General features: G+C 45.3%; 1 protein-coding gene across 2 annotated transcripts; it reads right to left on the reverse strand.

Annotated features, from left to right (window-relative positions):
• Positions 1-227: 227 nt before the first annotated feature.
• On the reverse strand, positions 228-25,102 carry LOC134341472 (NACHT, LRR and PYD domains-containing protein 3-like). Of its 2 annotated transcripts, XM_063039330.1 has the most exons (11): positions 24,878-25,098; positions 20,585-20,649; positions 18,891-18,983; positions 17,637-17,803; positions 14,208-14,379; positions 14,044-14,109; positions 3,680-5,417; positions 1,989-2,075; positions 1,663-1,833; positions 1,341-1,508; positions 228-1,181 (listed from the first exon to the last, which is right to left on the reverse strand). In XM_063039330.1, the coding sequence occupies exons 1-11, from the start codon at positions 24,934-24,936 to the stop codon at positions 1,094-1,096; spliced, it is 2,874 nt and encodes a 957-aa protein (XP_062895400.1). In that variant the 5' UTR covers positions 24,937-25,098; the 3' UTR covers positions 228-1,093. The 2 variants fall into 2 exon arrangements, with proteins under 2 accessions (XP_062895400.1, XP_062895401.1); XM_063039331.1 differs by lacking the exon at positions 1,989-2,075 and having other exon boundaries at positions 24,878-25,102.
• Between the last annotated feature and the right edge of the window lie 885 nt (positions 25,103-25,987).

A 25,987-nucleotide genomic window follows, 5' to 3' on the forward strand; every position in this document is an offset into this window, starting at 1 on the left:
CGATGAGGAGGAATGTATTTACTCAGAGTGTGGAGAATATGTGAAATACTTTGCCACAGATGGCTAAGGAGGACAGGTTATCCGTTATATTTAAGGCAGAGGTTAATAGAATCTTGATTAGTCAGAGCATGAAAGGATATGGCGATAAGACAGGAGATTGTGGTTGGGAGGGAAATCTCTCTTTCCTGGTGCAGTTTTTGAGGAAATAACAGCAAATACAGACAAAGGAGAGTTAGTGGTTATTGTTTATTTGGATTTGCAGAAGACATTTGATAAGGTGCGGCACATAAGGCTGCTTAATAAGGTAAGTGCTCATGGTATTACAAGAAAGGTGGAGAGCTTAACAAAGTGTGGTCGCACCCGGAGTAATGCATTTACTCTGGTGGCCCCACTAGAGGAAGGATGTCGAGTCTTTGTAGAGGATACTGAAAACATTAACCAGGATGCTACCTGGATTAGAGGGCATGCGCGATGACGGGAGTTTAGACAAACTGCGACTGTTTTTTTCTAGAGCGGAGGAGGCTGAGAGTAGATCTGACTGATGTTTCTGAGTTTATGAGCGGCACAGATATACAAGACAGACAGTATCTTTTCTTCAGGGTTGAAATTTCAAGTAGAACGGGCCATGAATTTAAGATCAGATGGGGATAATTCTGCAGGACATGTGGCTACAGTTTGTTTTTCAATTTGAGGTTGCGGGTATTTGTCAATTTAACATTATTATTTCGGCCACACTGCGGAATGTACCGTCCTCAGCAAAGTGAGCAAAAGGGATTCACTCCCCGGATTACCCCATCCCCGGACTGGTGTCCCATGAGCACTGCCTCCGGGCTCTTACTGTCTGTGTAATTACCCAGGGCATCGCTTGGGGGAGCTCTCCGAACTGAACATACATCGGAGGCTGTTCCGCTGATCCGGAGGTGGAATTACGTCCTCTGGAACTGACTCTGACGTCACAGAGCGCGCTGCTGGAGGCGGGGTCCGTTAGAAACTTTGGGAATTAAATCTGTCACGCGGCCATTAAAGGCGCGGGGGAGGGGGTGGGCGGAGAGTCTGTCAAACTGTGGGTGGGGATGTGCACACATTCAGATGTTCACAGTATCAGACTCAGTCCGGATCTGTGCTCCTGCAGAGACTTCAGTTCCTTTTCCCCGGTCCAACTGATCCGATTGTTCCACAGCCTGAAACAGATGGAAGAATGAAGAGGAAATAACAGATTACACAACAGTGTCAGCAACAGAGGACTAGGGTTAATGTTTCAACAACATTCACAAACACAAACGGGAACCCGGCGGATCCGCTGATACTTTATGACATTGAATATGAATACAATCACTCACCAGATCCGCTCCAGACTCGGGAGGGCCAGTATGAGGCGGCGAAGAGCGGGGACAGATTGATCTGTGAGCGAGTTTGATCCCAGATCCAGCTCTGCCAGTGAATGGGTTACACTGAGAGCGGAGACGAGATCATCGACACCAGCATCAGTGAGACCGACCTTGTACAACCTGGAGATGAGAGAGAGTGAGGGTGAAGGACACCGAGAGACAGTGGACGCTATGAATCTCGAATGTTTACCAATAAAGAATTACTGATCACATTAATGTTCAGCGTCAGACACCCAGTGACTGTAAACACAATCTCCCACAGTCTTACACTTACCACAGTTTCTGCATTTTACACTCCGAGTTTGTCAGAGCCTCAGACACCAGTTTCAACCCTGAATCTCCTAGTTCATTTTCATTCAGGTTCAGCTCCGTCAGTGAAGGGTTTGTACTGAGAGCGGAGGCAAGATGCTCGGCACCAGAATCTGTGAGACCGACATTGCTCAGCCTGTGGATGAAAGGGAGAGTGTGGGTAAAGGCCACAGAGAGACAGGAGACGGTAGAAATTCCCAGTGTTTATCAGTAATACAATTACTGATCACCTTAATGTTCAGTGTCAGATACCCCGTGACTATAACCGCAATATCCCAGTCTGACACTTACCATAGTGTCTGTATTTTACACTCTCGATTCCTCAGAGCTGCAGACAGCAGTTTCACTCCTGAATCTCCCAGTTTATTCATCCCAAGTCTAAACACAAACAGACAAATTGATGAACAAATTGATTCAGACAGTGGTTCTGAGGGAATTCCTCTCACCCGGTATTTCAGGAAACATTAAACCCTTCAGAAAATCACTGACCAATTCACATGACTGTCAATGTCCCTCACTGCCCAGCTCCGAATGTTAGTAATTTAGCCTGTCGGTGTGACTCTGTAAACTTTCAATATTCTGTCTCATTCCCCGACGTTTGGAAAAAAGAATCCTGACTAGATGGTAGAAAACTGCAGCGTTGAAGGGCTGGAAAAAGTCCCATAGGGAGGAAGAGTTGTGGATGAGAACGTGTCCATGGGAGATGGCGGAAGAAAAGCCCGCCAGGGGAAAAGGGATAGGCAGAGTAATCCCACAGGAGGAAGGGAGATGGGGAATAGAGATACCACGGGAGGGAAGGGGAATAGAGAAGAAAGATGCCACAGAAGGAAGGGAGATGGCAAAGAGATATCCCCACAGGACGAGTGGGGTGGAGAAGAGAGATTCCATGGGAGGACGGGGAATGGAGAAAAGAAATCCCACAGGAGGATGGGGGATGTGGAATAGAGATACCACGGGAGGGAAGAGGAATAGAGAAGAAAGATGCCACAGAAGGAAGGGAGATGGGAAAGAGATATCCCCGCAGGACGAGGTGGGTGGAGAAGAGGGATTCCATGGGAGGACGGGAAATGGAGAAAAGAAATCCCACAGGAGGAAGGAGGATGTGGAAGACAGATGCCACAGGAGGAAGGCGGATGGAGTGGATAATTACCACAGGAGGAAGGAGAATGGAGAAGAGAGATCCCACAGGAGGAAAAATGTATGCAGAGGATAGATCCCAGAGGAGGAAGTGGGATAGGGAAGTGAGATCCCACAATGAAGGAAGATAGGTAAAGATCCATCCCACAAGATGAAGAGGATATGGCAAAGACAGATCCCATAGGAGGAAAGGGAATGGGGAAGAGAGATTCCATAGGAGGAAAGGGGGATGAAGAAGAGAGATCCCATAGGAGGAAGACAGATGGGGAAGCGAGATTCCACAAGAGGATGTGATGCAGACGTAGATCGCACGGGGAGGGTTGGTCAGAATTGAACCCCACAATTGGAAGAGGTGATACCCACATGAGTGTTGGGTATCTAGCAGTGAACAAAGTCACACTGTTGGAGTGATCGTGATAGTCACACGCTGGGAGAGGGGTTGGGAAGGATGATTTCAGGGGTATTTCTCTCCCTCTCACTGGGACATTCCTCTGACCCTCTCTTGTACTTCATCGGGAAGAGGGTGCGCAGATCCGTCACACCTGCTGCAGTCAGTGTCGGTGTCGATGTCAGTAACAGTGAGAAGGAACATTGTCAATGAACCTGTCACAAGGAGTGAGAAACACGGCCATTCGTGTGATTTACTACCATTAAACCAACGGCCATTGTTCGCTCATCTGAAGTCTCCAACATCTCTATACACGAAACCACAGGGCACTCCCGTTCTTGATTTACTGACCGATCGCCTATTAATTTGTCACAAAAACTCAATCTGCTTTACCTTTACGTTAAAACAAAATAATGAAATACTTTCACAGATCAGACTGAGAAATAAGTGAAGTTACCCCAACTCCTGGCATTTGTGCAGCCCAGGTACCAGCCGCTGGATTCCTTCACACTGAATGTGGCAGCCAATTAGGTCGATATGTTTTATCGTATCACAGAGTCCGATGACATGAGACAGGACCGCGCAGTCAATCGGGGTCAGTGTCATTCTACTGAATGAAAGTGTTTCCACAGATTCCAGTGCGGCCTGAGCCAGCCCACGATTCTGAGACTCAAACAGGTAGTGCAGTGTGTTCAGGAGGCTCCTTTTACCAGCTTCACTCCTCGTGTTTCCACTCTGACGTTTAACCTCCTCCCTCACCCAGTCAATCACCCGGCAGGTTGTTTGACGGGGAAATGGTCCCAGAAACTCCTCCAGGCCCCGAGCTGTCATGGGAGAGGAGAGGCCAGCAACAAAACGGAGAAACACCTCAAATCGGCCATCTGTAGTGTTGTGGGCTTCAGTGAGGAATTTCAGGATATCCCCGGGATGCGGATTCAGGAACTGTGCGACTGCCGCTACAAACTCCTGGATGGTGAGGTGTGGGAATGTGTACACCACACATCGGGGAGCATCCTCTCTCTCCAAAAGCTCCATCAAGAACCCAGACAAGAACTGGGAAGGCTTCAGATTGTAGTTGATTAAATCTCCATTTGTAAATACAATCTTCTTGTCAAACACACCTCTGAAGGCCATCTGACCAACCCTGAGTAACACATCATGGGGGTTCTCGATCTCACGGCCGTGGTTTTTCAGGATGTTGTAAATATAGTAGGAATAGAGTTGGGTTATGGTCTTGGGAACTCGCTGTGGGTCCCTGTCACTTTTTGCGAAGAAGGGTCCCAGTGCCAGAGCGAGGATCCAGCAGTAGGAGGGGTTGTAGCTCATGGTGTACAGGATCTTGTTCTCCTCCACGTGCTTGAAAACAGCTTCTGCTACCGTCTTATCTTCAAAATGCCTGATGAAATATCCCTTCCGTTCTTCATCGACAAATCCCAGGATTTCAGCCCAGGCATTAATTTCTGCCTTTTCTAATAAATGTAATGCTGTGGGGCGGGTGGTCACCAGCACTGAACACCCTGGGAGCAGCTTGTGCTGGATTAAACTGTACACAATATCCGACACTTCACACCACCACTCGGGATCTGGGCACTTGTGCTGAGGTTCTGTATCTCTCCGACTGTCAGCAAAATCGATTTTATGTTTGAATTCATCCAAGCCATCGAATATAAACAGCAATCCCTTTGGGTTTTTCCAAACCTCTCTCAGGAAATTCCCAAAGTAAGGATACTGATCCAAAATCAGTTCCCTCAGGTTTATTCTGCAGTTAATGGAGTTTAAATCCCTGAATTTGAAACTGAAGACAAACTGGAATTGTTGGTATATTTTCCCCGTGGCCCAGTCATAAACAATCTTTTGCACCATTGTTGTTTTCCCGATCCCCGGGACTCCAGCCAATGCTGCCGAACTCCCAGATTTGCATTTACTTTGGGAAAAGCTGCTCTGGAACAACTGATCAGTCCGGAGTTTTTCCAGTTCTCTGCGGAGATGTTGTTTTCTCCACTCCTCGTGGTCTCTGCCTCTCGCCAGCAGCTCGTGTTCCACCAGTCTCCGATCACGAATAGTAGAAATGACCGTGAGCTCAGCGTATCGATCAACCAGCTGGAAAACATTCACCTTCTCCGTCATCAGGATCGTGTTCACTCTCAGTGTTTCAGTTTGTAACCGCAGAGTCTCCTTGTGTTTCTGTTGAACATCTTCCATGGGAACAAAGAAAGAGTCAAAATGTTAGACGCCTGAACTCAGAACTTAGTAAACAACAAATAGTGCAGCACAAAGCTCTTGTATCAATTTAATTTATCAGAATATGTTCATACACTAAAGTAAATTTGGTTGCAGTGAATCAGAATTGTGACGAAAAACCAAGTTCAGAAGATTGATGCTGATGAGAGAGATAAGGGAAACAATGGAGAAACATTCAAAATGCTAATAAGAGAGAAGAGCGAGATTAACGAGAAAGAAACACATTTCAGTTATTGACAGACCGATTGCTTTGAACCTGAACTGTTTGAAGTTTGATGGACGGGCGATACCCCAGCAGGGGGATAAAAAGAACAGGTTCGCTAAGGCACGACCCACACCACGAGATCACGAGATAACGAGACTCTGCAAGAGCGGTGTGACTCCACAAGTTGGTTAAAGTTGGAGGTCTGGTTCGGGGGAACCGACCATAGACTGACAGGGTGAAAAGGAACGATCGGCGGGAACCTGGTGTGTGTGTCCGCCCTTGCCTGGGTGCCCGGTTCACCGTGGAAGAACGGTCGTATCCGGAACGGAGGGATCACAGTCGGTGACCACAGAAGACATAAAAGGGTTCGCCCGAAAGCTAACTGCGAAGAACATCAAAGGTCTGTTTGAATCAAAATTTGCATTCTCTCTCTCTCTCCAACGGCACAACAGCGATTACTGCAAACTGTACTCAGCTGAACTGAACTCTGCGTCACTTGAGACTGATCATTTTACCCCTAGACTGCGATAGAGCTTGGCTGATTCCTGTTACCCTGGTTCTGTGTACACGTGTGTATTATCATTGCTAACCTGTTTCATTTGCATCCTTACGATTAGAGTACTGTGTTACTTATTTCTTTAATAAAACTTTATTAATTTCTGTTAAACCAGATTCCAACTAAGTGGTCCATTTCTGCTGGTTTGGCAACCCAGTTACGGGATACGTAACAGAATAAAACAAAAGAAACCTACTGCATGTCGATCAGCAACGTTGTAGGGGTGGTGGGGGTCAGTTATCAAGGTCTCGCAAAGCTGACTCAGACAATCAGCGTTTCTAATCAAACATAAATAATTTATTCACCCTACTATACCACGGATGCTGGACAACTCACTGAGATCATCCAGAAGAATGTCTGGGCCTGCAGATCTGCAGTCTCATGTCCACTAAACAGTATACATGGGAAATACTCAGCAGGACAGGGAGAATAAAAACAGAAACATAGAAACATAGAAAACCTAGAGAACAATACAGACTCTTCAGCCAACAATGCTGTGCCGAACATGTCACTACCTTAGAATTACCTAGGCTTTATCCATAGCCCTCTACTTTTCTCAGCTCCATGTAGCCATCCAGGAGTGTCTTAGAAGACCATACCGTTTCTGCTTCCACTAACGTCGCCGGCAGCCCACTCCACGCACTCACCACTTTCTGCGAAAGAAAACTTACCCCTGACATCTCCTCTGTACCTACTTCCAAGCACCTTAAAACTATGTGCTCTCGTGCTAGCCATTTCAGCCCTGGGGAAAAGCCTTTGACTATCCATTCGATCAATGCCTCTCATTATCTTGTACACCTCTATCAGGTCACTTCTCATCCTCCGTCGCTCCAAGGAAACAAGTCCGAGCACACTCATACTGTAAGGCATTCTACCCAATCTAGGAAACATCTTTGTAAATCTTCTCTGCACCTTTTCTATGGTTTCCACGTCCTTCCTGTACTGAGGCGACCAGAATTGAGTACAGTACTCCAAGTGGGCTCTTACCACTGTCCTGTATAGCTGTAATATTACATCTTGGTTCTTAAACTCAATCCCACGACTGATGAAGGCCAACGCACCATATGCCTTCTTAACCACAGAGTCAACTTGCGTTGCAGCTTTGAGTGTCCTATGAACTCGGACCCCAAGATCCCTCTGATCCTCCACACTTCCAAGAATCTTACCATTAATGCTATATTCTGCCATCATATTTGCCCTAACAAAATAAACCATCTCACACTTATCTGGGTTAAACTCCATTTGCCACTTCTCAGCCCAGTTTTGCATCCCATCAATGTCTCGTTGTAACCTCTGACAGCCCTTCACACTATTCACTACACCCTCAAGCTTCGTGTCGTCAGCAAATTTCCTAACCCATCCCTCCACTTCCTCATCCAGATCATTTATAAAAATCACGAACAGTAGGGATCCCACAACAGATCCCCAAGGCACACCACTGCTCTGGAGAAAGGGAGAGAGTGGATGCTACAGATCTATTATTCAAATCGAACTAAAATTTTGAAAAGCAGGATTATTTCCAATCCCGGTAGCATCTGGTAAAACTCTCCTGCGCCCTCTCCGAGTTCTCCAGATCCTGCCTGTAATGGACCGACAGAATTGAACCAATTCTCCAAGTGCAGCCAAACCAAAGTTTCATACATCTGTAACCTAAAGCTTCGATAGACTTAGTGCTCCGTATAATGAAGTGAACTATGTGATGGTATCTTCTTCATGTACCTGTGTTGTCACACCTAGCGAGCTACAGACATTGACAACAAACTCCCTCTGCACCTCAATGATGTTAGCGTCTGCCAGCTACTTTAAACACCCCCCATACCCTCACACTTTTCTGGATTAAACTCCATCTGCTATTTGCCCACCCGCCCCTGCAACTGATCTATACCCCACTCAACAGGTGTGAAGGCGGATGAAGGCTGAAACAAATCCACCAGCTCCAATCGTCGTGGTTTCCACGCCATTGGAATCAGTTGTTTGATTTGTGAAGTATCGTGTGCTTCTTGGAGTGCAACATCAAGTATTCGTTAAACAAATTCACGCACAAGCGTCTTCGCTCTGGGGGCCACTTCTTCAGAATGAAGACCATCATCCTCGACCTCGAGGGATAGCCACGACGATACCCCACTGGACTCTTTGAGACTCTTCTTCGCTCTCCATTACTCATTGTCACACCTCAGCTTCAGAAACCATATATTTCATTTGCAGACTAAATTTACAACATTTCCCGTCACGGTCACGGGACGGTGACAAACTCGGCTCTAATCCTCTTTGGAACATGCCGGTTCGAAATTCTGATCAGCTGATATATATCGACTCTAACCAGATGGAGATTTGCCCTGTAACAGTTGCTCCTCACCTGACTTCTACCATTTAATCTGCCTTCCCCAATTTAACATCCCCACCCTGTGTATCACCTAAATTGCAGACCTCTCCTTATTCATAACCATCTCAGAACTTGAGTTGTGTTCATTGATCCCGAAACCTCTCCCACTGAAACCCGAGCCCGTCCTGAAATAAGGGATAGCCGATGTCAATGTAGGACCGGGTCTGGATGAGGTGTGGGAAAGTTACTTGCAGTGAAAGTAGACCTGAAGAATGTGAAACCTCACGGTATGTCAGGATCCTGACATGTGTGTGCCAGAGCCTTGTAAAGTAGGTAAAGGGTTTCACATTGTCTGACTGCTCTTGCAGGAGTGTATGGCATCTCGCAGCGTGCAGGTAGACGGCAAGAGGCTTGTGGAGTCTCGCAGCGTGTCAGCCCCTGCCAGGGGTGTGTGGTGTCCAGCTGCGTGTCAGTACCCTGCCAGAGATGTGCAGGGTTTCACAGCGCATTAGGATCCTGCCAGGGGTGTGTGGGGTTTCCAAATAACAGGTATACTCTACATAGGGGTTTCTTGTGTAAAAGATCTTGAAAATGACATTTTAGTCTTCACCATGTATCCGGGGCCAGCAAATACCGCTTATATCATCTTCTTAGAGAGTTGAGAGTTCTGAGGAAAACAGCGGTGATCTGGCGCTAAACGATGCAGGCATGTTTTCTCAGTAGTCATTCATTCAACGTATTCGAGTGAGACAGGGAACGTAGGAAAGCATGGATTGTATAAACAGTTAGATTACAGAATGGCAAACTAGTACAGAAGTTGTTCTTCAAAGATCCAGGGGAGTATCTATTGCATGACATCTATTGCAGTCACTGAAAGTGGGCATGCAGGTACAGCAGGCGGTGAAAAAGGCGAATGGTATGCTGGCATTCATAGCAAGAGGATTCGAGTACAGGAGCAGGGAGGTACTACTGCAGTTGTACAAGGCCTTGGTGAGACCACACCTGGAGTATTGTGTGCAGTTTTGGTCCCCTAATCTGAGGAAAGACATCCTTGCCATAGAGGGAGTACAAAGAAGGTTCACCAGATTGATTCCTGGGATGGCAGGACTTTCATATGAAGAAAGACTGGATGAACTGGGCTTGTACTCGTTGGAATTTAGAAGATTGAGGGGGGATCTGATTGAAACGTATAAAATCCTAAAGGGATTGGACAGGCTAGATGCAGGAAGCTTGTTCCTGATGTTGCGAAAGTCCAGAACAAGGGGTCACAGTTTGAGGATAAAGGGGAAGGCTTTTAGGACTGAGATTAGGAAAAACTTCTTCACACAGAGAGTGGTGAATCTGTGGAATTCTCTGCCACAGGAAACAGTTGAGGCCAGTTCATTGGCTATATTTAAGAGGGAGCTAGGTATGGCCCTTGTGGCTACGGGGATCAGGGGGTATGGAGGGAAGGCTGGGGCGGGGTTCTGAGTTGGATGATCAGCCATGATCATAATAAATGGCGGTGCAGGCTCGAAGGGCCGAATGGCCTACTCCTGCACCTATTTTCTATGTTCAGAAGTGGTTACCTAGAGTGCCAGGATTTAGGTGTTTCAGAAAGAACAGGGAGGAAGACAAAAGGGGTGGGCGTGGCACTGCTGATCAAAGGTAATGTCACGGTTGCAGGAAAGGAGGAAGTTATGCAGGGATTGCCTACTGAGTCTCTGTGGGTGGAAGTTATAAACAGGAAGAGGTCTACTGGGCGTTTTTTTTTTTTTTATCGACCACCCAATAGTAATATGGACATCGAGCAGCAGATGGGGAGACAGATTCTGGAAAGATGCAAGAATAACCGGGTTGGCGTGGCGGAAGATTTTAATTTCCAAAATATTGATTGGAATCATCCTAGAGCAAGGGCTTCAGATGAGGTGGAGTTTGCTCGGTGTATTCAGGAAGGTTTCCTGATATAATATGTAGATAAGCCTACAAGAGGAGAAGCTGTACTTGATCTGGTATTGGGAAATGAACCTGGTCAAGTGTCAGATCTCTCAGTGGAATAGCATTTTGGAGATAGTTAACACAATTCTGTCTCCTTTACCATAGCATTAGAGCGGGGTAGGAACAGACAAGTTAGGAGTGAGGAGAAATATGAAGTAATTGGGCAGGAACTTGGAATCATAAATTGGGAACAGATGTTCTCAGGGAAATGTATGGCAGAAATGTGGCAAACGTTCAGGGGATATTTGCGTGGCATTCTGCATAGGTGCGCAGGGTACAGGAACCGTGGTGTACAAAAGCTGTTGAAAATCTTGTCAAGAGGAAAAGAAAAGCTTACGGAAGGTTCAAACATCTAGGCAATGATAGAGACCTAGAAGATTATAAGGCTAGCAGGAAGGCGCTTAAGGATGAAATTAGGAGAGCCAGAAGGGGCCATGAGAAGGCCTTGGCAGGCAAGATTAAGGAAACCACCCAAGGCATTCTACAAGTATGTGAAGAGCAGGATGATAAGAGAGCATAGGACCAATCAAGTGTGACAGTGGAAAAGTGAGTATGGAACCGGAAGAGATAGCAGAGGTTCCTAGTAAATACTTTGCTTCAGTATTCACTACGGAAAAGGATCTTGGCGAGCATACAGACATGAAGAAAGAGGATGTGCTGGAGCTTTTAGAAAGCATCAATTTGGATAAGTCTCCGGGACCAGACGAGATGCACCCCAGGTTACTACGGGAGGCGACGGAGGAGATTGATGAGCCTCTAGCAACTATCAATGCATCATCAATGGTGACAGGAGAGGTTCCAGTGGATTGTAGGTTTGTAGATGTTGTTCCCTTATTCAAGAAAGGGAGTAGAGATTGCACCGGAAATTATAGACCAGTGAATCTTACTTCAGGAATTGGTAGGCTGATGGAAAAGACACTGAAAGACAGGATTTATGAACATTCGGAGAGGCATAATATGATTACGAATAGTGAGCATTGTTTTATCAAAGGCATGTCGTGCCTTACGAGCCTGATTGATTTTTTTTGAGGATGTGACTAAACACATTGATGAAGGTAGAGCAGCAGATGTACAGTATAATGGATTTTAGCAAGGCTTTTGACATGGTACCCTATGCAAGGCTTATTGAGAAAGTGTGAAGTTATACGACCCAAGGGGACATTGCTTTGTGAATCTAGAACTGGCTTGCCCACAGAAGGCAAATTGTGGTTGTAGGTGGTTCATATTCTGCATGGAGGTCGATGACTCAGGGATATGTTCGGGGTCCCCTTCAGTTCATGAATTTTATAATTGACCTGGACGAGGAAGTGGAGTAATGGATTAATAAATTTGCTGATGACACAAAGCTTGGGAGAGTTGTGGATAGTGTGGAGGGCTGTCAGAGATTACAGCGGGACATCGATAGGATGCAAAATTGGGCGGAGGGTGACAGATGGAGTTTAACCCAGATAAGCGTGAGGTGGTTTATATTGGTAGGTCAAATATGATGGCAAAATATAATATCAATGGTAAGACTTTTGGCAGTGTGGAGGATCGGAGGGATTATGGGAACCGAGTCCATAGTACACTCAAAGCTGCTGCGCAGGTTGACTCTGTAATTAAGAAGGTAAACGGTGCATTGGCCTTCATCGACCGTGGGACTGAGTTTAAGAATCGAGATGTAATGTTACGGCTACATAGGACTCTGGTCAGACCCCACCTAGAATACTGTGCTCAGTTCTGGTCACCTCAGTACAGGAAGGATATGGAAAATATAGAAAGGGTGCAGAGGGGATTTACAAGGATGTTGCCTGGATTAGGGAGCATGCATTTTGAGAACAGGTTGAGTGAACTCGGCCTTTTCTCCCTGGAGGATGAGAGGTGACCTGATAGAGGTGTAAAATAATGAGAGGCACTGATCGTGTGGGTAGTCAGAGGCTTTTTCCCAGGGTTGAAATGGATAGCATGAGAGGGCACAGTTTTAAGGTGCTTGGAAGTAGGTAAAAAGGAGATGTCAGGGGTAAGTTTTTTACGCAGAGAGTGGTGAGTGCTTGGAATGATCTGCCGGTGGTGGAGACGGATACGATAGCGTCTTTTAACAGACTCCTGAATAGAGCTTCGAAAAATAGAGGGCTATGCGTAAACATAGGTAATTTCTGAAGTAACTGACATTACTCAATGTTAGGCGCAGCACTGAGGGCCGATGGGCCTGCATTGTGCTGCTGGTTTTCTATGTTTCTATGTTTCTAAGTCGGTGTGAGAATTCTACAGCTGTATCTGTTCCCTTGGCAAGCAGCATGAAGAACATTGAAGAATAATTTTGCAGGCAATTTGTAGAGATATACTAAGTCAGTGGTGCAAGGAAACTGAAGGGTTTTGGTGGCAGAATATGGACCAAAACAATAATTACGGAAGTGTGAGGTCTTTCTAAAATTCCTAGTTAGCCTATCTCAGGTCCTATAAGAACAATAACATATTTGGAATTTGTTCTTGGACATGAGAGACGCTGAACCAGGACACTGGCGGGGATTCCATATGTTTCTGATGAAGACTTTCGAATACTGAGATACAACATTGGCTACTGTAAGATTAACAACTGTTGCAATATCTGTCTTTCCTTCGCCCTCTCCTCTGTTAGATGTGCAGTTGGGTGATACAACACTGTCTGTGAATATGAACCTTTTCGGACTCAGAGCACTTGCACTGCCCAAGGCTCCATTTTCACAGACGCAATGTGCTTATGGATGAAGTGAGCTTCTCATCACTCTGGTACAATTTAATTTATCTCAGTTTTTAAAATCGATTTCCTCAGTTCCTCTCACCTTTCTCGTCGCATTAACACAACACTGGGTTTCTCTGACCTAATTGACAGCTCTTACCCGTCCACAGTTTCCATTGCACACCACAGGCAGACATGAATTTCAGTTCTGTGGATTTTGCAACCCCCACTGCCCCCCCCCCCCACCCTCCCCTCACCTCCACTGTCTCCTGATGGACTTCCCATTGTTTCGGGGGCGGGATTGGACAGGTTAGTTGGAGTATGATCTGGTTTTCTTTTTAAAGGGAAGCTGTTACTGGTATTCTGTGGCTAGACCTTCAATCGATGTCCAACTCGAAGAACTGATGATCTGTGGGGACTGACGGAGCTTAGAGAAATGATTTAGGATGAAGGATGTTCGGCAGTGGGGAAGGGGGAGAGAGGCAGGTAGGGTGAGGTTTTGACCTTTTGGGGTGCCGAGGTTTCCCAGATTTCCCCTCCACCGGATTGCTCCTTTGTCTGCTCTGCTCTGACCCTGGTGGAAGCAGCTGTAGTTCCCGGCACCAGAGAGGAGCCACCCCTTTCCTCAAGTCCCGACTCTCAGCCTCGTTCCTCATTATGTCCTTTGAAAACTCTTCCTCCAGGAGACAATGTCTCTATGTGCCTTAATTTGTACTGTGTCACAGTGACAACATTTACCTGGTCAAACTTCCGTGGCTCATCAACATAACCGTTCTGCACAAGTATCAGCGGTTGGTGGAAACAGCATTTTCTTCACCTACCTTTCAGCTCACTGGGGATCTCCCGTAAACCTTGAGCGGGATCTGATCGCTCGTACGGTGCACAACCTGTTTAATTTAAAACAATTTGGTGAAATCAGATGTGTTGAATTATAAAGTGTGCATTGTTTGAATCCGAATTGAGATTAATCTCTACTATTTCTTACCATATTCCTGTATTTCTTTAAGTATTTTGTCCAACTTTGGGACGCCATTCCGCATTTTCACAAACGATTCCCACATCACCCTCCGGGCGCGGGAGCCTCTCTCAATCACCAGGCTCAGGAGGAGTTTAGAACCATCCGCCAACTCTCCCTTATCAGCGAGATCAGAGAATTTCTGCGAGGTGTAGAAATGAACATATTGGGGACTGCCAGATTCACAGAGAATGCGAAGTAAACGATGTGCCCTTTATTGGGATCACACGGCCGGATGCCGATCCTCTCTGGAGATGGGCTGTACATTCAGAGCAGAGCACAGAGAGGGGACTGGCCCACCAGTCAATGAGATCCTGGTTGGTCTGTGACAGCTTTGTTACAATGACTCCAACCCATAAATAATTCCTCATCAGATTTGACAAGAAGAAATCATAAAATATGATTTATCATAAAGCAGATGAACAAAGAAGTCAAGAAGCTTTTTTTTATAACACGTGTTCAGTCTCAGAGAAGTTACAGAAAAGATGATGCAATTAATCTTCTAAGTCTGCCAGTGTCCAAAATGATGGCGGCTGGCACCTACTGCATTTCCATTGCCTTTTTTGGTGGCGTTTTTTCAGTGCTTACATCACAACATCGCAACATGGTAGTATACCGCGAATGACACAGTTTGCAGTTACAAATTATAACACAAGCACCTCCACCCAAAAGAGAACACTGTCGAGCTCCTGTGACACCCACAGATGATGCCCAGGTTTTCACTGAAATCCTACGGTCACGCTCTGCGATCATCCTAAACCGAAATATCGTATCATATTTCTATTTAATCTCCATTATGTTAAGCCTATACAACAGTTACCCGCTTCCCTCGCTGTGAAAATGAGCAATCACCCACCAGTCCGGGGGATATTTTCACCCCTCTTCTGTCATTGGTGCAGGTTCATAATTTTGTGATTGTACAGGGCATGCAAAATTTGGGCACCCCTGTTCAAAATTTCTGTTATTGTGAATCGTTAAGTGAGTACAAAATGAGATGATCTCCAAAAGACATGAAGTAAAGATGAAAACAACAGGAATTCTGCAGATGCTGGAAATTCAAGCAACATACATCAAAGTTGCTGGTGAACGCAGCAGGCCAAGCAGCATCTATAGGAAGAGGCGCAGTCGACGTTTCAGGCCGAGACCCTTCGTCAGGACTAACTGAAGGAAGAGTGAGTAAGGGATATGAAAGCTGGAGGTGGAGGGGGAGATGCAAAATGATAGGAGAAGACAGGAGGGGGAGGGATAGAGCCGAGAGCTGGACAGGTGATAGGTAAAAGGGGATACGAGAGGATCATGGGACAGGAGGCCTAGGGAGAAAGACAAGGGGGGGGTGACCCAGAGGATGGGCAAGAGGTATATTTAGAGGGACAGAGGGAGAAAAAGGAGAGTGAGAGAAAGAATGTGTGCATAAAAATGAGTAACAGATGGGGTACGAGGAGGAGGTGGGGCCTTAGCGGAAGTTAGAGAAGTCGATGTTCATGCCATCAGGTTGGAGGCTACGCAGACGGAATATAAGGTGTTGTTCCTCCAACCTGAGTGTGGCTTCATCTTTACCGTAGAGGAGGCCGTGGATAGACATGTCAGAATGGGAATGGGATGTGGAATTAAAATGTGTGGCCACTGGGAGATACTGCTTTCTCTGGCGGACAGAGCGTAGATGTTCAGCAAAGCGGTCTCCCAGTCTGCGTCGGGTCTCATCAATATATAAAAGGCCACATCGGGAGCACCAGACGCAGTATATCACCCCAGTCGACTCACAGGTGAAGTGATGCCTCACCTGGAAGGACTGTTTGGGGCCCTGAATGGTGAATAGTAAAGATGAAACATTCTTTTCAACATTTTAAACAAGATTAGTGTATTATTTTTGTTTTGTACAATTTTAGTGTGAAAAAAAAAGGAAAGGAGCATCATGTAAAAATTTGGGCACTCCAAGAGATTTGAGCTCTCAGATAACGTCTCAGACCTTAATTAGCTTGCTAGGGCTATGGATTGTTCACAATCATCGTTGGGAAAGACCAGGTGATGCAAATTTCAAAGCTTTATAAATACCCGGAATCTTCAAACCTTGTCCCAACAATCAGCAGACATGGGCTCCTCAAAGCAGCTGCCTAGCGCTCTGAAAATTAAAATAAATGATGCACACAAAGCAGGAGAAGGCTATAAGAAGATAGCAAAGAGTTTTCAGGTAGCCGTTTCCTCAGTTCATAATGTAATTAAGAAATGGCAGTTAACAGGAACGGTGGAGGTCAAGTTGAGGTCTGGAAGACGAAGAAAGCTTTCGAGAGAACTGCTCGTAGGATTGTTAGAAAGGCAAATCAAAACCCAGTTTGACTGGAAAAGACCTTGAGAAAAGTTTTGCAGACTCTGGAGTGGTGGTGTACTGTTTTACTGTGCAGCGACACCTGCACAAATATGACCTTCATGGAAGAGTCATCAGAACAAAACCTTTTCTGCGTCGACAAAATTCAGCGTCAGAAGTTTGCAAAGGAACATCTAAACAAGCCTAGTGTATTTTGGAAACATGAAGTTGAAATAGAACTTTTTGGCCGCAATGAGCAAAGGTATGTTTGGAGAAAAAAGGGTGCAGAGTTTCATGAAAAGAACACCTCTCCAACTGTTAAGCACAGGGGTGGATCGATCATGCTTTGGGCTTGTGTTGCAGCCAGTGGCACGGGAAACGTTTCACTGGTACAGGGAAGAATGAATTCAATTAAATACCGGCAAAATTCTGGAAGCAAACATCACACCGTCTGTCTTCTACAACAGGATAATGATCCTGGAAAACATCCTCAAAAATACAAAATGGACTACCTGAAGAGGCGCAAGCTGAAGGTTTTGTCATGGCCCTCTCAGTCCCCCGACCTGATTGTCATCGAAAATCTGTCAATAGAATTCAGAAGAGCAGGGCACGCAAGGCGGACCAAGAATATCAGAAAACTAGAAGCCTTTTGCAAGGACGAATGGGCGAAAATCCCCCAAACAAGAGTTAAAAGACCCTTAGCTGGCTACAGAAAGCGTTTACATTATGTGATATTTGCCAAAAGGGGTGTTACTGAGTACTGACCATGCAGGGTGCCCAAACATTTGCTTCGGGCCCTTTTCCTTTTTTGTCATTTTAAAACTGTAAAAGATGGAAATTAAAAAAAAAGACTTGCTTAAAATATTAAAGAAATGTGTTATCTTTAACTTTATGCCTTTTGGAAATCAGGTCACCTTTTACTCGTTTAACTATTCACAGTAACAGAAATTTTGACCAAGGGTGCACAAATTTTGCATGCCACTGTATATTCAGTATTTATTTCCCAGTTGTACACTTATCTACTTTAATATCTGATTAGTCAGATTTCGGACACCTATGATGTGTGAACATTCAAACCCGTTCTCTCGCTCACTTACCCGATGTTCCTCTTCAGTTAACTGATTCTCGAACGTTAACGCCAGGCTCATTCCGTGCACCACTCCTTCCATCGCCTGCTCCAGCCTGTCCCGGTAGAAGTCAATCAACTGCAGAAGCTTGAAATCGCTCCAGGTTGCCAGGAGCTCGGTGATTACTGAGCTCGGACCTGTGAAGCGAAGCGAAGGAAACTGAAGACATTATCGAACCTTTATTGCTCAACACCTTTCTATCTAGAACCTAAGGTCGGTGCACCATGTTACCAAACAAAATCAGAAATAGACACACACAGGTGTGACCATTTTGAAGCACAAATCAGGGAAGGACTTACACAGCGAAAGACATGGCACTGAGAAATATAGCTCCAACTCCAAGGAATTTAATTAATTGATAGTGGCGTCACGCGGAGACAGGGTATTAAAGAGAGCCCTGGAACATTGAATTTTATTAACCTAGCTACTGAGTAGAGAGATTGGAGCTGTATGAGTCGTTCGTGAGGTCTTGTTTGGAGTATTGCGTGCAGTTACACCTTAGATCGGCTTCAAAATATTTCAATTCTCATTAACCCCACCTGCATTTCCCACTTCTTGAGCTGAATGGTTTGAGGTAGTTAACATTAAACAGGTTTGTGAAAGTAAAAGTTAAAACGAAGATTAGGAACAGTATTCTGCTTAGTCTGACATCAGTGATGTGAACAATTCTCGGCCATTGTAGAAGCTGTATCAGGAGAAAATTCAAAAGACCTAACAAATTCAACAATGCTTTGTGAAACATAAGTCACACTGGCTGAAACCCTTGGAATACTTTTGCTGATGCAACTAGCAGAATATATAAGGCGAGACCAGCGAATGTAGAATATTAGGATTTTCAGTAAAATCACACATTACAGATTATCAGGCAAGCGTAAACCACGAGGGGTTGCGGATAAAGTAATGATACGGACACGAATTTGTTGGTCGAATTACATAGACTAGGCATAAATTGATTGTTTTCCGAATGGCAATGAGTGAGGAGTGGTACCACCGGAATCAATGCCAGGACCCGAGCTATTCAGAACGGCTATTTCCACGAGGGAAATAAATGAAACATCTCCATGTTTCTGTATGACGTAAATCTGGATGGAAGGCGAGAATCGAAGAGACAGGCTGCGACAGATTTAAATTTGTCTGGGAAGTTGAGAAATACCTAGCAGATACAGTACGAATAACAAATATACGATTGGCCACTTTGGTGGAAATGACAGGACGGCTGCGTACCCGGGTGTTTTTCTGATGTTGACGCCACTGAGTCTCGTCCCTCGTCGGCTCCATCAGCCATTGTGAAGACGGATGTTAACAGATTCCGGTTCTCTGCAAGAAACAAAATCAAGAGTAGGGTCAGGTATTAATTTAGGTATAAAGGAAATAGCTGATATTTGTATAGAACAACATACTGCCAAAAATATAGTCCTTCCCAATGAAATCATGATATGGCTTGATCCTGCACACACCCAGACAACTCCTGGAATATACTTTATGGCCGGATTACTGGATGAGATGCCCGTGCTTTTCCAGGCAATCCCGTGGCATGGAGCAAGAGTGAGATGTCACACCGGCTTGTCAAGTCAACTGAACGTCAATGCGGGTTGGAGGTCCTGAGCAGGGAGCACATACAGCTTGTGCCCTCCGACCACTAGTGGCGCTATGGTGATCAATGGACATCTAGTACAACAGCGAGTGCTCAAACACCTCTGCTGACCTTGGCACATCTATTCCTCACTTCGCCAAATTGTACACGTTTCTCCATCGCACCTGATTCTCAGAGTCTCCTTCCATTTTTTTTTAAATTACGAAGTATTGACGTCACTGGCAAGACTACATATCTTGTTTCAGGCAATATGGAAAAGCCCAGTCCCGTGTACAGCATCGCGACGTCTTGCCTTAAACCACTATATTTTCACCGGCAGGGGTCAGCGCCTAAATTGCTGTCAGGATTTATTGGAGCATATCATCTGGTGACCACTGGATCGTTACATCCAATACAGCAAGTTTTACAAAAAATCTTCAAAATAATTTTAAATGCGGCAATTATTCAACAAGACAGGCATTGTATATATTGTTTTCAGGTCGAGGGACCATAATCAGAATTGAGCCTGTCCACAGCTGTTCCCCAATCTGCTGAACATTTCCAGTATACTCTGTTTACGTTTCACATTTCCCTCATCGAAGATTTATTTTAATTATTTAATGGATAAGAATTTCGTCAATTGACTGTAAAAAAAATCCTGCAAAATTAAGCAAGACTATTGGAATACCATTCTATTTCCCTAATGCGACAATTTTCAATGTTTTATTAGATAGAGTACGAAAATAACAGCATGGAGCATAACCTCGATGCGTCCCTTATCTCGTTTCATTGGGTCTGCACCCGAGATGACACTTTGACTGCCGAGTGGCAGTCACCAGACCTTGATAAAATCACAGACCTGGGGATCGGGACGACACGCGGTCTGGGGATAGGGGTGCCGTGCGGACTTGGTATGGTTGTGGTGGTGTTGCTTACTGTGAATAACTCTCCTTGTAGCTCGCAGACAATGAAACCGAACAGAGAAATGATACATTTAAGGCCACGTGTTTCTTAGTTATCCGGACAACAATTGGGCAATATCTGAAGCTTATTGAACAGTTGCGTGCATCTGTGAAATGACTGTATTTCATAGCAATACCTTCACCGAAAGTAAGAGAGCAGCACACACAAACTTCTGGAAGAATTGAGCAGATAAGGCAGCTTCTATGGAGAGGAATATTACGGTCGACGTTTCAGATCCGAGACGTTTGATCCGGACGTCGATTACTTATTCTTCTCCCGAGGTGCTGCTTGACCTGCTCAGTTTTGTGTGTGTTGCGCTGGATTTCCAACATTCTCAGATCGCTTGTTTTGTGACTGAAATATATATTTCTCCGTAACCTACCTTGTACTGGGTCTCCCGATTCGGATCTCTTTGAGTTCGTTATTGTTTTAGTGGGTAAATGTGCTCTGCGGAGTAAATATTACTTCCACTTGATAATCAGAAACAATAAGACGGCTTTATCAGTCGACACGCTTCTCCGCCCACCATCCCGCCCCCACCCTGTACCCCAAGCATTTACTGTATTCGGTTATGATCGGATTAATGCGCTCAGATTAATTCACCGGGACGTCAGCAGTACACCGGACATTCAAGAGTGTCAGGGAAGTGAGGTTTGTGCAGTGAAATTTACGACTGAGACGGTACTCAGGAGACTTAATGGTCTGAGGGTGGATAAATCTCCTGGACCCGATGGAGTGCACCCACGGGTTCTGAAGAAAGTAGCTCCAGCGATTGTGGTGGCGTTTACGATGATCTTTCAAGAATCGATAGATTCTGGCATTGTACCGGATGACTGGAAAATTGCAAATGTTACTCCGCTAACTAACAAGGGTGAGAGGCAGCAGAAAAGAAAAAAATGGACCTGTTAGCCTGATATCAGTGGTTGGGCAGTTGTTGGAATCGATTGTTAGTGATGAGATTACGGCGTACCTGGAGCCACATGACAAGATAGGCCAACGCCAGCATCGTTTCCTGAAAGGAATATCCTGCCTGACAAACGTACTGCAATTCTTTGAAGAATTTATAAGCAGTGTATACAAAGGAGATGCAGTAGAAATGGTGTACTTGGATTTTCAGCAGGCCTTTGATAAGGTGCCGCACATGAGGCTGCTTAGCAAGATAAAAGCCCATGGGATTACAGGGAAATTACTAGTATGGATGGAGCACTGGCTGGTCGGCAGAAAGCAAAGAGTGGGAATAAAGGGAACCATTTCTGGCTGGCTGCTGGTTACCGATGGAGTTCACAGGGTCGGTTTTGGGACCGTTACTTTATACGATGTATGTCAATGATTTAGACGATGGTATTAAGAGATTTAGATTAGATTAGATTATGAGGACACGCAGTCCTCTTTTATTGTCATTTGTGGCTAAATTTGCCGATGGTACAAAGATAGATGGAGGAGTGGGTTATGTTGAGGAAACAGAGAGCATGCAGAGAGACTTAGATAGTTTAGGGGAATAGGCAAAGAATTGGCAAATGAAATACAATGTTGGAAGGTGTATGATCATGCACTTTGGTGGAAGAAATAAACGGGCAGACTGTTATTTAGATGGGGAAAGCATTAAAATGCAGAGATGCCAAGAACTTGGGAGTCCTTGTGCTGCAAGATGCCAGAAAGGTTAACCTGAAGGTTGAGTCGGTTGTGAAGAAGGCGAATGCAATGCTGGCATTCATTTCTAGAGGTATAGAATATAAGAGCCGGGATGTGATGTTGAGGCTCTATAAGGCAATCGTAAGACCACACTTGGAGTATTGTGCAATTCTGGGCTTCTTATTATAGAGAGGATATACTGACATTGAACAGGGTTCAGAAAAGATTCACTAGAATGATTCGAGGAATGAGAGGGTTACTGTAGGAGGAACGTCTGACATCTCTTGGGCTGTATTCCCTGGAGTTCAGGAGAATGAGGAGGGATCTCATAGAAACATTCCAAATGTTAAAAGGACTGAAAAGATTAGATATGACAAAGTTATTTCCCATTGTGGGGGATGCTAGGACAAGAGGGCACGACTTCAGGATTAAAGGACGTCCTTTTAGAACTGAAATGCAGAGACATTACTTTAATCAGAGGGTGGTAAATCTGTGGAAATCCACAAGCGGCTGTGGAGGCCAAGTCACTGGGTGTATTTAAGGCAGAGATAGACAGGTTCCTGATTAGCCAGGGCATTAAAGGGTTTGGGGTGAAAGCGGGGGAGTGGGCGTGAGTGGATGAAGTGGAGAAGCGCACGATTGAATGGTGGAGCAGAATCGAGGGGCCGAATGACCTACTTCTTCTCCTATATCTTATGGTTTAATGCCGCGACGCCTCGCACAGAATTGGACCGTTAACTGGCTATGTTTTTGAAAACAGGGGCATCGGGAATAATTAGGTCCAGATCTCATAAATGTTCATATTCGGGATAGGGGAGGGCTGTCTGAATAGGAAATACAACCATTAGCCACTCTGTTCGGTGGATATGTATACCAGCTTGTCAATGCGATCCATGTGGCAGCAGCTCAAAACATAAAAACATGCAGGCATGGTCAATACGTAAGAAGGGTGTTCAGGGGAAACTTCAAGATGGGGAACAAAAGTGATCCAAGCGTCTTTGACCGTGGGAGGATTGTTGGTGCCAATATCTCAGAAACTATTCAGCTCCTGGGACATTCACGCACAAATTGTTCCGTTTACAGAGAATCGTGCAAAAAACAAAAGCCAAAAAAAAACAACGTGAGAGAACATCGCCCTAATGAGAGAGATCAGGGAGACCGGCCAGGCGGAAACCGGCAGTTCTGTGGGCGAGAACCCGCTCTAATGAGAGAGATCAAGGGAACTGCCCTGACTGATTCAGTCTGATAGGAAACCGGCAGTTATCTGGGCGAGAACCCACTCTAATGAGAGAGATCAAGGGGATTGGCCAGACTGATTCAGTCTGATAGGAAACCGGCAGTTATCTGGGCGAGAACATGGCTCTAATGAGAGAGATCAAGGGGATTGGCCAGACTGATTCAGTCTGATAGGAAAGCAGCAGTTATCTGGGCGAGAACCCACTCTAATGAGAGAGATCAAGGGGATTGGCCAGACTGATTCAGTCTGATAGGAAACCGGCAGTTATCTGGGCGAGAACCCGCTCTAATGAGAGAGATCGAGCGGATTGGCCAGACTGGTTCCGTCTGATAGGAAAGCAGCAGCAAATCAAATATGCACACGTTATAAAAGTAGTGTGCAGTGCAGCATCACTGAACGGGTAACATACCGAGCATTGAACTGGACGAGCAACAGTAGCAGAAGGTCCCGAACATACACTCAGTTTCCACTTCATTAGGTACAGAACGAACATAATAAAGCGCCCACTGTGTCTGCACTTCGGTATGTTTTTATCAACAGCCAGTGAATTCACTTGGAGAAAATTTATATTAACCATTACCTGCTGTATCCTGTCATTGCTAAAAAAAAATTACGCATACAAAAAAAAAACAGATCCATAAAGCCATGCAATTTTAGAGACCGTATTGATCTGGTAGTAACACTAGACGGATTGCCGTGACGAGTGGGCGCATTGAAACACCGTGATTTTTCCTCGTATAGTCTCTGTTCTTACCTTGTACTCAACTCCCGAGTCTGGTCCCAGCGTATCGAAGCAGCTGAATTTTATTTTGGAACTTTTTGGATCTCCCCCTCCCCCTCCCACTTTCAATTCTCTTACTAGCTCCTTCTTCAGTTAGTCCTGACGAAGGGTCCCGGCCTGAAACGTCGACTGTACCTCTTCCTAGAGATGCTGCTTGGCTGCTGCGTTCAGCAGAAACTTCGATGTGTGTTGCTTGAATTTTCAGCATCTGCAGATTTCCTCGTGTTTGAGCTGAATTTTATGTGCTCTAAGTGTAAGGGAACACACCCTGAGCAAGGATCAGTTGATAACACGCTCATAAACCTAAACAGCACACTTTTCAGCACGTAACGCCACATAGGGTTTCACAACGCTTATGTTAAAGCATTTTTATCGCTTGAATGCGTATTTCTAACATATGGTTCCAACCCGAGCTACAACGACAGTGCACAATTTCAATGAGTACCTTTCACTGGAAAATTTGATCTGCTCCAGAGAGGAATCACAACCCACATCCCGGTTCCATTCGGTTGGTGTCGGCGCTCTGATTTATTATTCACCCTGGACCCAGTTTATTGCCAGACTATAAACTCCAGTGACAGCTCAGGGCAAAGACCGCTGCGTGTTTACTGCACAGGCACCGCAGAAGGAAGAACTCTGTTCGGTGTGATCATATATTTTGCCTTTGGAATATATATATTTTTATGAAAACTGGATCCTTCCTTTCTCCAGTCTTAACTGCTCTCCCATCGCGTAGACTTGCGCTGATCTTAAAGTTAGCCCGTTTATAAAGCCAGCTTTAGCAGTTGTCTGATGGTGGTCTATTGGAATAATGGGCCAGTTGGGGAGAAACATGCCGAGATTACCATCTCTCCCAGATAGCTACGGGTCAAAGTCGACAGCAGATTAAGAAACCCCTTCTCCTTCACTTTACTACTCACACACTGGAAACACGTTACCATATCACAGCAGCAATCATATCAAATTACGACCATTCTCGCCTGTGAATTTGCCTGATGTCTAATTTATATTATGCATACACTTACCGTTCTGCGTCAGTGGTCGATAGAAAACTCTTGAACATAAAATTAGCTGGATCTTTCATCTGTCAATGTGTTCTGTGGTATCAGCGGCCTTAGACCTGCTTCTGCGAATAAACTCGTTAAAATTTTATGGACCCTAACAGTAGGTAAACACACCTTCAGATAATAACACACTCATAACCTGAACTTCACCCTTTACGATACACCCTGTTTCATCACGCTTTTCTGCAAACACGGAAATACTCATTTTACATCAATGAGTGTTTGTAACATGTGTTCCGAGTCAAAAATTATTAATTCAGAGCACCATAGCAGTGGCCACGTTTTCTCTAGAAAAATTGGTCTACTACAGAGAGGAATCGCAACCTGCAGTTGGTTCGATTCGGTTGGTGTCGGCGCTTCGAATTATTCTTCAGCTTGGGACCAGTTTGTTGTCACTCTATAAACTCCAGTCACAGCTCAGGGCGAAGTCCGCTGTGGAGGTATTACACAGAGGCAGCAGAAGGAAGGACGCTGTGAAATATCATGAACTATTATACATTTTTCATTTTTTCCCCTTTTGAACACGAGACATTTTCCCTCTCCTGGTTTTAACTTTGGCCCAGTTGCCTGGAGCCGCACTGGTCTCAGAGTCAGCCCGATAATAAAACTGTCTTCAACAGTTGCACCCAGTTGTACCATTACAGTAATCGGCAAAGTAGCACCTGTGCCGAGATTACACTTCCCAGAGATAACTACCGGTCAAAGGCGACAGCAACATAGGCGCGCCCTTCCCCTTCAGATGACCGTTCTTACTGGAAACAGTAGGTAACCAAATCACAGCACCAATCATATGACATCACGGCCATTTCCCGCGGATGAATTTGCATCCATCATATTTAACTGATAGATACATCTCTTCAGTAAGTGATGGAAAGACTAGGGACATTAAATTCCCTGGGTCACTTATTTCTCAGGTCTGGCTGCTGTTTTATTGAATTCAGAGCAGGGCGTTTGACTCTCAGTCACTTTCCGAAGCTGAACTATGACCTCAGCGCGCCCTCTCCTGTGCCTGCCTGCTGCAGTTCCCTCCCTTGTCCATCGAGGGTCTGTGGAGTGCGGAACGAAACATAT

Source organism: Mobula hypostoma, unplaced genomic scaffold (assembly GCF_963921235.1).
Source record: "Mobula hypostoma unplaced genomic scaffold, sMobHyp1.1 scaffold_193, whole genome shotgun sequence".
NCBI classification, from domain to species: domain Eukaryota; kingdom Metazoa; phylum Chordata; class Chondrichthyes; order Myliobatiformes; family Myliobatidae; genus Mobula; species Mobula hypostoma.